Consider the following 14,726-nt stretch of genomic DNA (forward strand, 5'->3'; position numbering starts at 1 on the left):
TCTTAATCTAATGTCAGCAACAGTATAGAGGGGACCTGAAGGCTCAGCAAGGGGACTCAGGCTACAACTATCCTACACAACAGAAATACAGAACACAAGTACTAGAATGTAGTCAGAACTTGTAAAACAGGCAGAGAGAGAGAGTGAGACAAGAGTAGAGTATATAGAGTAAGCCTAAGAGTACAGGACTACCTAGAGTAGATGAGATCAAGACTACAGGACTAGTCTGATCTTGTATGCCTATATATACTAAACTACACAAGAGTACTCAGGGAGTATGAGCCACTAAGAATGATAAGCTACAAAGAATGAAAGAAAGGAATGTCAAAGATAAAGGTACAAAGAATGAAGGGATGGACAAAGGGTAAGAGACTATAGAATGAACAGAGAATGAAGGAGTAGTCAAAGGAATGGAATGATGAAGTAAGGAAGGGTAGTAGTAAGAGTCAGCACACATATAGTCTATAGACAGTGCTCCTGAGGGATGGAAGTCCTGAGTTCTAGTACAGAAGGGTGCAGAACCCTTGGAACTGAAGGTACAGGAGTGGAGAATTGTAACAACACTTGTCTCACTCTCTCTTTCTGCCCATTCTGCAAGTTCTGACTACATTCTAGTACTTGTGTTCTGTATTTCTGTTGTGTAGGATAGTTGTAGCCTGAGTCCCCTTACTAAGCCTTCAGGTCTCCTCTATACTGTTACTAACATATAAGTCAAAAAAATAACTAAAATATTCTATTCTATTTACAGTTAAAGCATTTTGATTTGTGTACAGTCTGAATAGATTGAGTTGTAATAAATGTCAAAGCTTGCTTGACTGAAATCCTTTCTGTATAATTAGTTTTTTATTAAATGTGTATGTAACAACACCTGATAACTAGTAAGATCTGTACTAATAATGTAAAGAATACTAAGTACAGTAGATTCATCACAAGTATAACAAACACATTGTAAGAAGCATTTTTATAGATTAATTGAATGTCTGTTTTAGAATAAGCTTTAGAACATAGAGTAAGCACATTTTGCACATTATATTATGTTATATTATAATTACTAATCATTGCCATCATTTATGTTTCTCAAATGGACATTCTGTACACTTGCATATTGTTAATACATTAAAGTGGATTTCCTACTAATGTTGTACAGACCTCTGTAAATTGGAAGTAGCTATAAAAGTGAAAATCTCTAAGTTAAGCCTGCAATTCAATCAATATGGTGGAAGTAAAGCCAGCAGTTCACAACGTGATCATGAGGTGGTCAACCGACTTTGACGAAAATTCGACATTCCGGTGATATTTTAGATTAGACCATATTATTTATATGATCGTCCTGTGTGCAATCAAGTCTTTCTGAAACGGGTTTTATTAAAGATCGAAGGCATGAAGCGACGTGTATTTTTTCAAAGATTAACGTTTGTTGTGTTGGTTGCCGTGCTGGTTTGTGAATTTAGTTCGATGCGGAAAAGCCGTGGAAACCGCGTCAATCGTTAACAGAATATGCTGAGGAGAGGCCGCCTCCTCGTCTCGGAATCACATCAGACTAATCATTGTATTATCCGTGTATTACTTTGTACCCACCAAACACGAGGGCCTTCGGGATTTATTGTCTGTAAGCCATTCTTCCGCCCGAATCTTCCCAAGCCATTCCGATTGTCGAGGCAACAGCCCCGTCACGAGAACTGCTGAAACACAGTGAACGTTTAGTCGGGTACTTGCGGGTAAAATTTTACACCGTCCGAAAGTGTAAGATTGAGTTGCCCGTGTGATCCATCGGTTCTCTGGGCGTCGGTCTCAATTAACTCGCGTGGCATGGATGGCCACGTTGCCAGGACCTTCGCTGTTCGATGGAATCGTTTTAATTCGTTGCCGCTCAACGTGCTTATTGTGTAAACGTCAAGAAATGTGCAGAGTGATAGGCAAAATAAACGATGCCCTTTGTCTGTCAGTGAAACAGTGAACAGCCTCAAAGGGAGGGAGAGAGTGACGTAAGCTGGGGAAGATCGAGTCCACGTGGGGCCGTGAGAAGACCAGAAACGGCGTTGACCCACCAGAGCCAGTGCATGGCCTCTCTCGTCTCGTCTCTCGTCTCTCGTCCCTTCAGCCTCTAACGACTCCGACGCCCTCTTTTCTCCCAGCAACTTTCCCCCTCTGGCACCAGCATTCCTGCTGTCATAAGCCTGATTTGTCTCGCACACCTCGAGACCATTGCGATCTCCGATATTGGGGCCACGCGAGTGCGCTAACCCTGCACACAAGTCAATCTGTCAGCAACAGTCCGACAACTAGCCTGAATTTGTTGTTGTCACCAGGGACGGAGGCAGCCCAGAGGATGTGCATTAACCATCATGGACATGGCGCGTCACTTTCTGTATCAGACGACAGTCGGGAGCACCCGTTTGACAGTCGGAGACGGAGCGTCGATGTCGGTGGGCTCGCCCTTGCCCTGGGTGCCGCCTCTCTCGGCGACGAGCATATGGAGATGGGGAAGGGATGGGGAGGCTGGGAGGAATCAGAGCTATCTGGATCGATGTGCGTATTCATTGTGCCGTCTGTGTGATCATAAGATCTGAAACGTTCAGGTATGCGGAATTGCTGAGCGACATGTACACCCAAACGCAGACTGCTGTGAACCAAACTGTACTTTTGTGAGTCGTAAATTGCGAATCTAGCAATTTACCTTAGATAACTGAATAAATGCGTCAAGCCCGTTCCCTCCTATTTCTTTGGAAACTCGGCATCGTTTAATTTATGCGCTTGACAATTGGCACTTCGAGCCGCATAAACTTCCCGACGACGAAGTCCTTGCTTGTACGCAATTACTATTCGAGACTCTACTACGAGTAGAAGGCATGCAGGAAGTAGTCGGAGTGACTCTTGGTGGGTGGTGATGACTGCCACGGCTTCCCTGAGTCTAACATCGTGAAACAGGTCAATTAAGCGCATTTCTCCTTCATCTACGACAAGCGTATCGTGCGACGAACAGTTACCACAATTTTCAACATGCTCTTGACGTGTTCCAGGCAACACACATGTACTTGCGTGAAACAGGTGCAGTCCCTCCCGTCGCACTTCTCTTTGTGCCAGAATCGGATCCCCGAGGTCGTTGGAGGGCTCACGACGAGCTGAGAGCAACGTGGATAGGGATTCTACGAAAAGAAGATATCTTCGCTTTATATATCGCAGCTATCGGCCACGATGTAGGCCACCCAGGCTTCAACAACATGTTCATGGCATGTATCAGTTTCACTCTGGCGCTCACGTCACTTTGCTCATTTTTTGGGAGCAGAAAAATGCACAAGCGCCTCTTTCTCAGGTTTACGACCATAAATCAGCGCTGGAGCAAATGCATTGCGCATTTCTGTTGCCGATAATGAAGAGGCACGGACTTGCACACTTGCTCAATCCGACTCCTTCAGGTAACCAGTCGCAGTTTCGACGGTTACTTCTAGATACTGTACTCGCAACTGACATGGGAGTCCATGCGGCTTTCATGAAGCGATTTGCGAGTCTTATGGAGCATCCTCAAGATTTCGACATTAATCAAGCTCGCACGCTTCTGTGTCAGGCGCTCATCAAATGTGCGGACATAAGCAATCCGGTACGTGATTGCCTATATCTTGATTTGACAACGGCCTTATTCTACACAGAGCCGACCTCACATGGTATCCCAACATTGGTCTGCGGCGCTCGCTTCTGAATGGGCGAGTCAAGCGGTTTTGGAGCGTCAGCTCTGTCTTCCTGTTTCCGTGCAGGACTCCGACGATCCTACTATTGAGGCGAATGGCCAGATCTCCTTTATTACGCTTTTTTGCTCCCCTTTACTGGAAATTACTACTCTGGCCGTTCCAGGTAAGATTATGAATCGCGGCTGTCATATTTCGCGTTCTAATGCCTCTCGGAATTATTTTCATTTTTCCTCCGATGTTAACGACTTGAAAATGTCGACGTCGGCCATCATGACCTCCCGGAAATTTTTGACGTGATTAATCATGCAAACACCAACCCTTGCTGTTTCAACTAATCGTGAATACGTCGGTTCGTTATTTGATACTGATGGGATACAGAAATGAAAAAGTTTGCCGACCAGTGTTCGACAAACTGTGCGTTGTGGCGTACGCGACTTCTGGAGTTAAAGCAAAAAGCCGAAGCTGCGCGTGTCGTCGAACCGAACTACCCGCCCGTACCTTATCGTTCAATCTCACCCTCCCAGCCACAGGATTACCTCTCTGTTTTCCCTTTATCGCTCCCTGCACATTTCTTTCCTCCCCCGTCACGTGCGAATACGATTGCGGACTCTGACTCTGTCCTTGGAAGTGAGGTCGGGCAGGATTCCTTGAGGAGAAAGTCCTCGATGGTGGATGATATCAAAACGACGCCCGATAGGAACGGTGTTCGACCAAATGGCCATGCTGAAACTAGCAACGGCGTTCGATATGCGAATTCCGCGTCCTCTTCATCACGTTCGGCCTCACCCTCACCCTTCTCAAACAGCCCATACACTTTCCCCACCTCATCCTCACCTCAACATCCAATACCGTCAATCTCTACGGCCTTCAACTCTGCTAGTCCCTCATCCCCATTACCTTCAGAGATCTCACCAACGACCGAGACTGCGTCAGAAAGCACGTCTCCGCGGTCTGAATATGCGCCTCGGACGCCGTGTAGTAGTATTGGCGCAGCAACGCATTCGAGCGTGCCGTATCCGCATAGTAGTGCTGCGTCCGTAGTACCGGGTATGGGTATGGGTATGGGAGGACAACCGGAGTCGAGTATACGTGCGGCGTATAAGTTGAGTGTGAGGAAGAAAAAGAGCTTTCATAGGAATTCGTGGACTCCGAGTTTAATGCCGAATAGCCCTCTGCCGAATAACCCTATCCCCAACTCCATACCGAATCCGAACGCTGCAATGCAAACGCAAATGCAGACACAGACACCGGGACCGAGTCCGTTATCTGTGAGTGGTTTACGTGCGTTACTTGCACAGAGGAGTGGAGTGACCTTGTCGAATTCGTCCTCCCCTACGGGACCTTTACGATATGAGAGTAATGTGGGGGATAGTTCGACTGCTAGCGGGTCATGATATTTTTTACTCCCTCTCACTCTCCTCTCACTCTCTCTCTCTCTGTCTGTCGATCTCACCGATGTTTAACTTGGGATTTATGATTGATTGGTATTGATTTTTTTTTCTCGTCTTGTATTACCTATTACCATTACCAATGTTGTTTTTTCTTTTTGTTTTTCGTGCCTCATAGTTAGGCTGTGTGTCTTCTCTTTCTCTTTTCTTTTTTCTTCTTTTGTGTGTGTGTTTGTGTGTTTGTGTGTTTGTGTGTTTGTGTGTTTGTGTGTTTGTGTTTGTGTTTTGTTGTTGTCATCATTTCTGTCATTTCCTCTCTGTCTGTCTCTCTGCTGCATACTGCATACTCTGCGTGCATATAAAATTGTTGTTAAGTTGCATTTCGTAGATCCATCCGTTGTGTGTTGTCTAACTTGTTTACACTTTTCTCTCCTTTCTCCTTTCCTTCTTTATTCACTTGGTCTTCTTTGTTTGTTCAGTCTTACTCTTAGTGGTTGTCTTTCCCACATTTGTTTGTTGTTTCCTTGTTGTCAGATTAATTTTTTAGTGCTCTAATGCTTGTGGACACACATACCTCTATACTCAATCTGTATTCTTGAGAAATATTAAGACTCCTCTCTCTGTTAACAAAAAAACACTGTTAATATTAATAAATGTTTATTCTCTCTCAGTCTCTCAGTCTCTCAGTCTCATTTGTTTGATAATTTAACAACTTAATAGTGTTATTTGTTGTTTGTTATTTGTTATTAGTGTTGTGTCTGTAATACAATATTAAATACTACACTTTGCTATTTTCATTCAATCAAGTTTATTATATTGTCTTATTGTTATTTTTTTGTTTTTTTGTTTTACTTTAAAAGTTAAAGTATTGCTAAAATAAGAGAACTATTGTTAGTCAATAATGTTACAGTTAATACTCTTTCTTTACTCTTATCTTTTGAAAAAGGCTGTAATAAGTTTTACTATACATAATATATACTATATTATAAAATACTATTACAAATATATAAGTTAGTAGTCACTTTATACTATAGACTCTCTTTTCATTTTGTAGTACTAACAAAAAATTACAAAGTTCAAGGTATAATATATTAACTAAATAGGAATATATTTTGACTTGTATTTATGTATTTACTATAAGCAATTTTCTATATAATATATATTCAATAAGACAATTTCAACTGCAGAAATGTTATAAGTAGTCTCAGAAGAGCACAGTATACAGGGGCAGAGAAAGACTATGAGTAATAAATATAAATATAGAAAATGTTGCTATGCAATAAGTCCAATTTAAATTTAATATGCTTCTGATTACATAATATTGTATCGAAATTCGTAGTTATAAGCGGAGCTTAGAACGCGACTGCTCCACGCGCGTCTGTCACGCATCTCGCCCTCATTACGCGACCACCATCTCATGCCACAAATGTTTGCCAACGTCGTGCAGCCGAGCATCATTTCGCTGTTCTCATCAACAGGAAGTGCTCCGTTACAACTATTTTCGCAGCATGTCGATGCATCTCCGGCACTCCGGTCGGATTCTTTGATTCAATTGTTGGATGACTCGACGTCCACGCCTGCTCCACCTGCTCCAGGTGTGCTTATCTGTCCTGCTTCCATAGTTCAAGGTGCCGAGCGCGAAGACGATGATGAAAATGGTGCGAATACAGAGTGTGAACGGACTTTGTGCCAGACAGTGCTACACATCCAATCGCCGACATTGCGCACCACGTTTATCCGCTGTCCACCCCTTCGTACGGCAGAGTCGTCGTCGGCACTGAGAACGGAGCTCGGCTTGACGCTTCCTTGGATGTATATTCAAGCTCGTTCCCTAGGCCGTGAATGGGCCTTTGAGGTCGGCATTACGGACACGGCGGGCAGACGAGGTGTAATTCGATGCTCAACATTTCAGGTACGTTATCCATCTCTCTGAATTTGACATCAGAGCAAGTCCACAGTATTATTGTCAAAATCTTCCCATTCTCTTGGAGAATTTACTACTGTCTGGTCAAAACGACAAGTTTGGTTCACAAAGTTTTTTTGTGTTCTTGCAATCTTAACTAGAGACGTTACTTACTCCGCCGAAATCCAGAAAGAACCTGCTTTGAAAACCAATCATAACCCCCCACTACTTCATATTCCCTTGCGTCTACCGACCTCTCAGATCCTTACGTCCTGGAGGATAATTTCCATTGACCTAGGATATTTCACCCAGCAATTCCGTGTTGTCGCTGCCGCTCAGCAAAGTGAAAGTGACTCTGGATCTATCAACAGTGGTGAGAACGTGGAAGAAAGGGCACGTTCTTTCTCTCGGCGATATTCGCGCGATGGGCGAAGCACTATGGCACCTTTACCATCAGGGGCGTTCGGTAAAGTAACGTACGTGAAGGTATACGCAAACTGTCGGCTAAGGAGGATTTGGTTCAACGAAAACAAGCACAGCAGTAATCTTCCCTGGGAGTTTGAACTATACGCATCCTCTTCCAAGTGAAACGAAGGTCCAAACTATCCTGTAGCGTGGACAGTTATTCAGAGCAACGCAACAAGTTGTTGTTCGATATATCGATCTTTCTCATGACTATTTTTACCAATACTCAATTCATCTCTATTATAACCGCAGAATAAGAAAACTTCGTGGCGGAAGACTTTAGGAATGTACCAAATATATCTTGGATACTGCCGACTGCTGCCGCAATGAGACTATTCACTAGCCGCTCAATCACACAGATCTTCCGAGCGATTCTTGGCTTGTCCCGCGGTCCTGTGTGCAGTCTCCGATTGATGCTACTTTCTGGTCGAAGTCGAAGTCTAAGCCCGCCTTCGATGTTCGAAAACCTTTAGGACGTCTACAAGCCTTTCTCAGCACGGGTATAGACTTGCTGTTTTACTCCTAGCTTCCAAGCCCGGTCCTTTACGTTTCTGCATCGAGCCGTTGAGCGGGTAAGCGGGATAATAAGCTCTTGCTGATTCTCACTAAACCTACTGGACCACCACTTTCAGACTAAGTATAGTGTTCCTGGGAATCATACTCAAACATAGGTACCATAAGCGTGAACAAGCTTGCCTTACCCTAGTCGGAAGCTAACGTACGGCGGACTCTCGTGCCGACTATCCTGTGTTCCATTGGCAAGATACCATCGACCCCACAGTGACATATTAGAGTACGCGTAAGCTTAATGCTATTGGGTCCCTTCGCCTTGGGCCTGGTCTCTCTTCGCCTACGTCGTTCTTCGATCCCGCGCGGCCTAAGCTGATTCTGAGCTGCGTTCCTTTGTGCTGGCGCCCTGCGGCAAGCTCCACAGATTAATGCTTTCAGAACGAATGTGCTACTTCTTCCTGATTATTTGCAAGCCGTGCATTCGGTTCTTGGCTAGGGCACGAAGACAAAAATTAAAGTCTGAGCCAATATCTGATATGCACATGGAACTTTCTTCTGTTCTTTATGAAAAGATGCGCGGGACTCTGACCGTCTTCCCGCGGAGCCTAGCAGAAGCCATCGGGTGTGGTATCCCCAACCCTGATCCCCGGCTTATCCGTGTCTAGGTCTGTGCGAGTAGGGGCTTCAGAATCAGCTTCGATGTGGCGTTCTACTGAAGAACGGATAACAAAGATACGTGTAATTGCTGGAGTTGATCGTCTCCGTCCCTTTGCACCTCGCCGACCACGCCTTGTAGCTCGTGTCTCAGCAGGTGTTGTAGGGGAAGGGATATTTGCCGGAAGTGATCCACATGGACAGGGGTGTACAAGCAATTTGTGAAGGTTTCTGTCATAGATGCAATTACCTATAACGAGGTCACGAGTGACCTGGGCCTCCTGTGTCGGTGCTTGCGCAAGGGCCAAGTAATATCATCAGCCTTCCATGCATTAAACTTTCGTTAGGTCTGCATGTGGATTGATGAGCAAGAAAGCCGGCTACAGCCTTTCGCTTTTATCCAGCTTCATGTTGGAAGGCTCGTCTGTTGGTTCGATGATCTCGGAGTGTTCCCGTGTCTCAGTTTGCGAGATTGCGTCGGCGGTACCTGTCTAAACGTCCGACGCAAATTTTGCTCGATTGTATATGCGCACAACAGTCACAAGGCAATTTTCCCGTGAAAATTTCGAATGAGGCTTCGTGCTGTACGGCACCTTCAACAGCCCAAAAACAGGCGTGTATACTCACGAGTTCATCCTGGACTTATTGACGCACTTTGTGAAATTCAGGGATCAATATACGCGATCCAATTGACTTCGTCATCGTTATTCAAATCATACGTGTATGTTTTGAATGAATCGCCTCCACACTGCAAGTGCGATCGCGACTAGTACGTATCAGGGCGTCCCTTGCTCTCTGGAATACAATACACTTCATTTCTACACTCTTCAGACCTCGTTCCGGCGTTGACTACTCGATGAGCGCGTAAGTGCGGGATGTGGTGTGTACGTATGGTACTGTACGCAAGAAGGTTCTCCTTGAGCGTCTGCAACCCCGCGTTTCCGATCCCCGGCCATCCTGGGCATACTCAGTATCGATATGCATGGAGGCATGGAGCAAAGGATGAGCATACTGGCTCTGCCGCCCATGCACCCCTCCTGCCTGGCAGGATTTTACGTGTACGTGTTGCTGTACTCCTATTCCTGCAATCCTGTATGATGTATCGACTCGTTTCCATAGGCTGTATTACACTTTACTACCTGACCACATCTCCACCAGATAGATCTTTCCTGCCGAGTCGGCATGGAGTGGTCATACTACAGTGTGATTACCCGCGTAAACGAGGAGATCTCCCTCGAGTGTTTGATCGCAACTTTAAGCAGGGACACTCCGGAGGTATTTCTTGATCATTTATGGGTGCTTTAAAACGACAACAGAGAGTCCTCGTTTTGACGTATGCAAGAAGTTGGGGAGGGGGGCGACTTGGATAGTGCTGTTGATCATCGCATTATCATCAACATTCCCTGTGAAGTATCTCGAAGCAGGAGCTGAGGGAACTGAAACTCGGAGAGGCGTAAAGTGAAAATTTTCGAAGTTTGTTTAGAGTACACTTGTAAACATCATAACAGACATTCACCAGAACATAAGAGACGTCAGAATTATCCATACACCAAGAAAGGCATAAGCACAAGCACTACACAGCAAAACGAACGAAGAGATGCAGTAGACCCAAAGGAAAGAGACTGGGATAAACGAAAGCACTAATGACAAGAAAACCAAGAAAGGTAGAGAACGAAGTGCAAGCCTGCGTATGCTACATAACCATGGGGACGACGAACACACGGAAGGAGCGGGAGGCACACCACGAAATGAGAAAGAGATGGGGATAGGGGGAATCAGGGAGCACAAAGAGGAAGAAAAAGTAAAGCATGAAGCAAAACACAAGAACGTTAGTTATACCATGGGAGTGGACAGATGAATGGACAAGCCTGACGGCTGAGCAAGATTTGGCAGAAGCGCACACGAATGAAGAGAGTGTTTACCATGGGAGAAGACGGACGTAAAAGTAAAGTGTTGGAAGAGTTGGTATCGAAAGATCAGGAAGACGTCAAATGAAAGGGACGGAGACAGGTATCAAAGAATGTAATTGGTTTCAGCGTAAAAGCGAACGAAAACGAGAAGATAATAGCACAGCATTCAACAAGACGGCGTTGGCGCCTGGACGAACTGGCGAGGAGAAGAACAACAGAAAACGTTATGCATGCACGCGCTGCTGCAAGGCATCACTCCACCTCCTCTCAATCGCGTTGGCGCTTGGGGCTCCATATGCAGCAGCTTCCACTCCTTCTGCGACCACGCCCGTACTAGAACGAACACCGCTTCCCTGGTTAAGTGCGTGCGTCAGGAGAGGCGGACTCGGGCTCATGCTAGAGGCGGAGGTGGGGAGCGTAAGGGCTCCCGCTAGACTGTTATTTGTGTCGGAAGCTGATGGGGGTGTGTTGGAAACGTAGTCCGCGTATGCGTACCCAGATCGTGAAGCAGATGAGGAAGAGGGAGGGATACCTCCGGCGGGAGCGTAAGAGGAATAAGCGGAGGTGTTGTTATTGTTACTGTTCCCTCCAATCCTGTGAGAAACGGATGTCGCGCGCATCCTACACCCTTGTTGTTGATGCTGTTGCTGTGCTTGCTGCTGTTGTTGGTGTGAACGACTGGAGGCGAGTAATCCAGACTGCATCTCTGCCGCGACGCTCGCAGGCGTTGGAGTGAAGTTCACCGCCCCTCCTGCTCCCCCTGCCGGTTGCGCAGTCGCCCCACCTGCAGTCGTTGAGTTTGCAGGCCCATTTCCCCGCTGAGCGTTCCCACCTTCTGAATATCCTCTAGACAAAGCCTGAAGGGAGTTATTCTGAGTATGTGCTGAGACCGCGCGTAACGCAGCTTGTGTTCGGAGTTGCTGAAGTGTGGCGGCTACTGCGCCCGTACCCGTCGCTCCTGAGAAAGAAGACGCAAAAGGACTTGGGTTGGAAGGCTGCCCGGAAGGTGCATTACTAGAATTGCCCGAGCTCATCTGCACATGCGCATCGCTTAGACGTATATACCCTGACGAGTCGATGTATCGTGACCGAGAAAAAACGCCATTGATGTTATGCGTGTTCGTAAAATTATTGAATGGCGAGGAGGAGTTGTTATCGGCTGTACTGTTGTTGTTGTTGTTGTTGCCGCCTAATTGGGGTATACGCGTTGGGGTCGAGTCCGGAGTCCGCGAATACGCTGAGCCATGCTGTGTCTGAGAGAAAGCAGTGGAGCTGGTCTGCGAGTGGGTCTGCGAGAGCGGGTGCGGCGTCGTCGGCGAGGGTTCTATACGTCCAGTAAGAATACATCAATATCCAAGACCAATATTCAAGACACAAATAGAGTTTTATTGATAATAGGAAATTGCGTAAGATTCGGTCACAAACCCAGAACGAAAAAAGAGATTGGAAAATTAAGGGAAAAAAGAAAGAAAAAAACATTTCACAAACCTGCAGAGACCCAACCATCCAAGTCCACATCAAGGTTAAGGTGCAAATATTCTTCGAGAACACCCGTCGTTGCAGCGCGTGCTCGTACAAGGCGTGACTGCACACGTTCATGCCCATGTTCATGATGCTGGACGTCAGACTTGCGGTCTTCCAAGCCATACGCAGTGTTATTGCGTCGGCTGATCATCGCGTCTTCAGTGGGCCTATTCATCGCTCGTAAGCTCAGCCTGTCCAGCCTACTTTCCCTCTCTCTCTCGACTCGATTATTGGTCGACTCTTCGTGTCCCCTCGTTAGGTACGTGCGCCCGTAGCTATCGACAGAGTCATCAAAGAAGTCTTCCAACTCTTCTTCGTTACCTTGCTCGACGACGTTGACAGCTACGGCAGGGACGTCTTGATGATCCTCACCCTCGACTTCCATACCTTCAAAATACAGCTGGAACTCTAGAAGAACAGGTTCTTCTGTCAACGGTCCAGCAGGTAAGCCATCCCACGTCGGTGCGTCGTCAATTTCGTCCTCCGCATCTTCGTCTTCATCTCCATCTTCGTCGTCCAGTCCAGGAGAAGCAGAGTCCGAGTTGCTTCGCTTTCTTTTCTTGTTTTTCCCCTTGGTCTTCTTCTTTGACTTGTTCTTGGACTTCCCCTTTGATCTCTTTGAACTGAAGTCGCCTGAGAGGAAGGGGTCATTGTCGGAGACGAAGCCTCCGCCGCAGCGCAGAGCCACTCCGTTCAGTTGCGCGAAGGGATCGAGTCGGAAGACACCCATGCATGCGCGCATTGGTGCGCTAGCATTAACCGCGCGGAGAGGAGCTGTCAGCGAGTGCGGGGCATGTTGCGGCTGACTTTCCTGAAAGTTTGGTTGCGCAGAGACACTACCAAGGTCTTGCGGGGATTGTAAACCTTCGGCCGAACTAGTGGGCGGATACGAAGCGCCAGATTGCGGCGAAAGCGGGGAGACGGACCTTCCTTGACGCAATCCAGCTTCAGACTTACGTTTGTTGTCTCTTCCGCGGACTGAGGGTGAGGCATAATGATACGGGTACGGGTGTTCCATGACGAATCGTGCTCCTCCGCTCCCTCCGGCATTGTTCGATAATTCTGGGGAAGCCGCTGGGTCGCGATGGTGAAGCGAACACGACTCCTCAAGATCCGGCTCCGTCTTTACATGCGTCCTTGGTACTGAGGCGTACGCTTGGGGATTACGATTATCGTGGGAATTGTAGCTGCCTGTATGCGCTGTGTAAGGGGGTCTTGTGTGCGGCTGTGGGTGCGTATGGGCAAACGGCGACTGGCTATGGGCATGTGGGTTCGTAGAACGATTGTAGTGCATTGCAAGTCCAGAACGCGGTGAGTCCATGCCAACGCTTCCGGAGCCTGAATTAGACCCTGATCCAGAACCAGGACGTACAGATGCAATAGAGACAGATGTTGACGATACGTGACCATTGTTGTCAAAAGCATACAGCCTTGACGAGTTTATGTCGAAGTTCGCCTCGCTATTAATATTTGCGTGGGCTGTCTGATTAGAAGTCGCTGTCCGGGCTTCGTGCCCCTGATACACATGGTAGTGGACGTGATTTTGAGCATGGTGGCCCTGGCTCTGCTGATTGAGAATATGTGACTGCGGGTGTGTGCTCATACTCCCGCTCCTGTCGCGAGACTGGTGAGGGGCGAACGCGTGAGGGCTGATAGGTGAGAGATTGGCCATCTCGCCTCCTCCCACGTTTGAGTTCAAATTTGAATTCAACGAAGATGCGCTTGAAAGCGACGAAAGTGAAAGTGACGTAGACAGCGACGAGCTAGGAGAAAACGAGGATGGGGCCGGGTTTTGGGGCGACGAGTGCGCCGAAAGCGATGTGTGCTGGGTCTGAGGACGAAGTGCATATTGCAATGACGACGAGGATGAACTCCCTGGACCCTGCTGGCGATTATTGCCTATAGCCAGCCCCAAGCTCGGGCGATGAGCGTGGTGCTGCTGGGAGTGATAAAGCGACGCCTGCGTTGGCGATTGTTGCGCCTGACCGTGTACTGAATACCCTAACGTAACAGGAAGGAAATTGACAAATCAGTTCAAAACAGAAGAGAAAAAGTTGCTTCCGCTAAAGTAACATATAAACATACCATTGCTACTCCCGTTATAGCCACTCTGTGCACCGTACTGCGCGCCAGCGCTGGACGGGCTGCCAGTGGCATAAGAGTGATTGTGGTGATTGTGAGTTTGAGCAGCACTAGACGCGGATGACGCGTCGGGCCAGTAGGGAGAGGCGGAGCTGCCGGAATTCATAGTCGTTGAGGTGGAAGTGGACAAGACAAGTGCCATACACGTCGACGTTGTCAGCGTCGGGATGGATGTCTGGGAACGGGAGATGAGAGAATGTTAATTGGATTCCTTTCCTCTGAGGAGTGAAGTATTAATAAGAGCAGTTTATGAGTTGCGGGCGCTCGAAGCCAAACAAAAGGAAACGCGAATACGAATTCCCGGAAAAACCGGAACACGCAAGAAACACAGAGCACTACTAATTTACACGGGCGGTTCTTGGTAAAGGTATGCCGAGGTATACCGAGTGGATGAATGAACGGGAGACCGGACAGTGAATGGCGCGGGATCTGAGACGCGCAGACCGCTATGATTTGATATGTATATGCTACTCTGATGAAAGAATTGATGGTCAATGCTGGATTTTGTTCGATGGTCAGCGGATGATGTGCACAGTATGAGCGC

At 47.1% G+C, this 14,726-nt stretch overlaps 4 protein-coding genes across 4 annotated transcripts; 2 read left to right on the forward strand and 2 right to left on the reverse strand.

Moving 5' to 3' along the window:
• The first annotated feature begins 2,153 nt into the window (after positions 1–2,153).
• On the forward strand, positions 2,154–5,522 carry FOMMEDRAFT_171511 (HD-domain/PDEase-like protein). Its single transcript, XM_007271894.1, has 7 exons — positions 2,154–2,529; positions 2,580–2,645; positions 2,705–2,877; positions 2,929–3,230; positions 3,287–3,598; positions 3,648–3,849; positions 4,065–5,522. The coding sequence occupies exons 1-7, from the start codon at positions 2,330–2,332 to the stop codon at positions 5,078–5,080; spliced, it is 2,271 nt and encodes a 756-aa protein (XP_007271956.1). The 5' UTR covers positions 2,154–2,329; the 3' UTR covers positions 5,081–5,522.
• A 978-nt stretch (positions 5,523–6,500) lies between these two features.
• Positions 6,501–7,565, forward strand: FOMMEDRAFT_115057 (uncharacterized protein; the record flags this gene model as incomplete). Its single annotated transcript, XM_007271895.1, has 4 exons — positions 6,501–6,681; positions 6,772–6,986; positions 7,167–7,296; positions 7,366–7,565. The coding sequence occupies 4 exons, from the start codon at positions 6,501–6,503 to the stop codon at positions 7,563–7,565; spliced, it is 726 nt and encodes a 241-aa protein (XP_007271957.1).
• A 992-nt stretch (positions 7,566–8,557) lies between these two features.
• FOMMEDRAFT_162539 (uncharacterized protein) lies at positions 8,558–9,562 on the reverse strand (the record flags this gene model as incomplete). Its single annotated transcript, XM_007271896.1, has 6 exons — positions 8,558–8,898; positions 8,945–8,955; positions 8,991–9,093; positions 9,149–9,242; positions 9,301–9,372; positions 9,440–9,562. The coding sequence occupies 6 exons, from the start codon at positions 9,560–9,562 to the stop codon at positions 8,558–8,560; spliced, it is 744 nt and encodes a 247-aa protein (XP_007271958.1).
• Positions 9,563–10,740: 1,178 nt separating this feature from the next.
• FOMMEDRAFT_32343 (uncharacterized protein) lies at positions 10,741–14,288 on the reverse strand (the record flags this gene model as incomplete). Its single annotated transcript, XM_007271885.1, has 3 exons — positions 10,741–11,840; positions 12,005–14,041; positions 14,126–14,288. 3 exons carry the CDS (start codon positions 14,286–14,288, stop codon positions 10,741–10,743), a joined length of 3,300 nt encoding a protein of 1,099 aa, XP_007271947.1.
• Positions 14,289–14,726: the final 438 nt, after the last annotated feature.

This window comes from Fomitiporia mediterranea (genome assembly GCF_000271605.1).
Source record: "Fomitiporia mediterranea MF3/22 unplaced genomic scaffold FOMMEscaffold_19, whole genome shotgun sequence".
Lineage (NCBI taxonomy): Eukaryota > Fungi > Basidiomycota > Agaricomycetes > Hymenochaetales > Hymenochaetaceae > Fomitiporia > Fomitiporia mediterranea.

What these genes read in the sequence shown, in the direction of transcription:
- FOMMEDRAFT_171511 (XM_007271894.1), top strand. Translation starts at nt 2,330, where the DNA reads ATGTGCATTAACCATCATGGACATGGCGCGTCACTTTCTGTATCAGAC. An exon ending in TCAGAGCTATCTGGATCGAT is followed by an intron (nt 2,530 to 2,579) that starts GTGCGTATTCAT and finishes TGAAACGTTCAG; the next exon opens with GTATGCGGAATTGCTGAGCG. An exon ending in TACTACTCTGGCCGTTCCAG is followed by an intron (nt 3,850 to 4,064) that starts GTAAGATTATGA and finishes GATGGGATACAG; the next exon opens with AAATGAAAAAGTTTGCCGAC.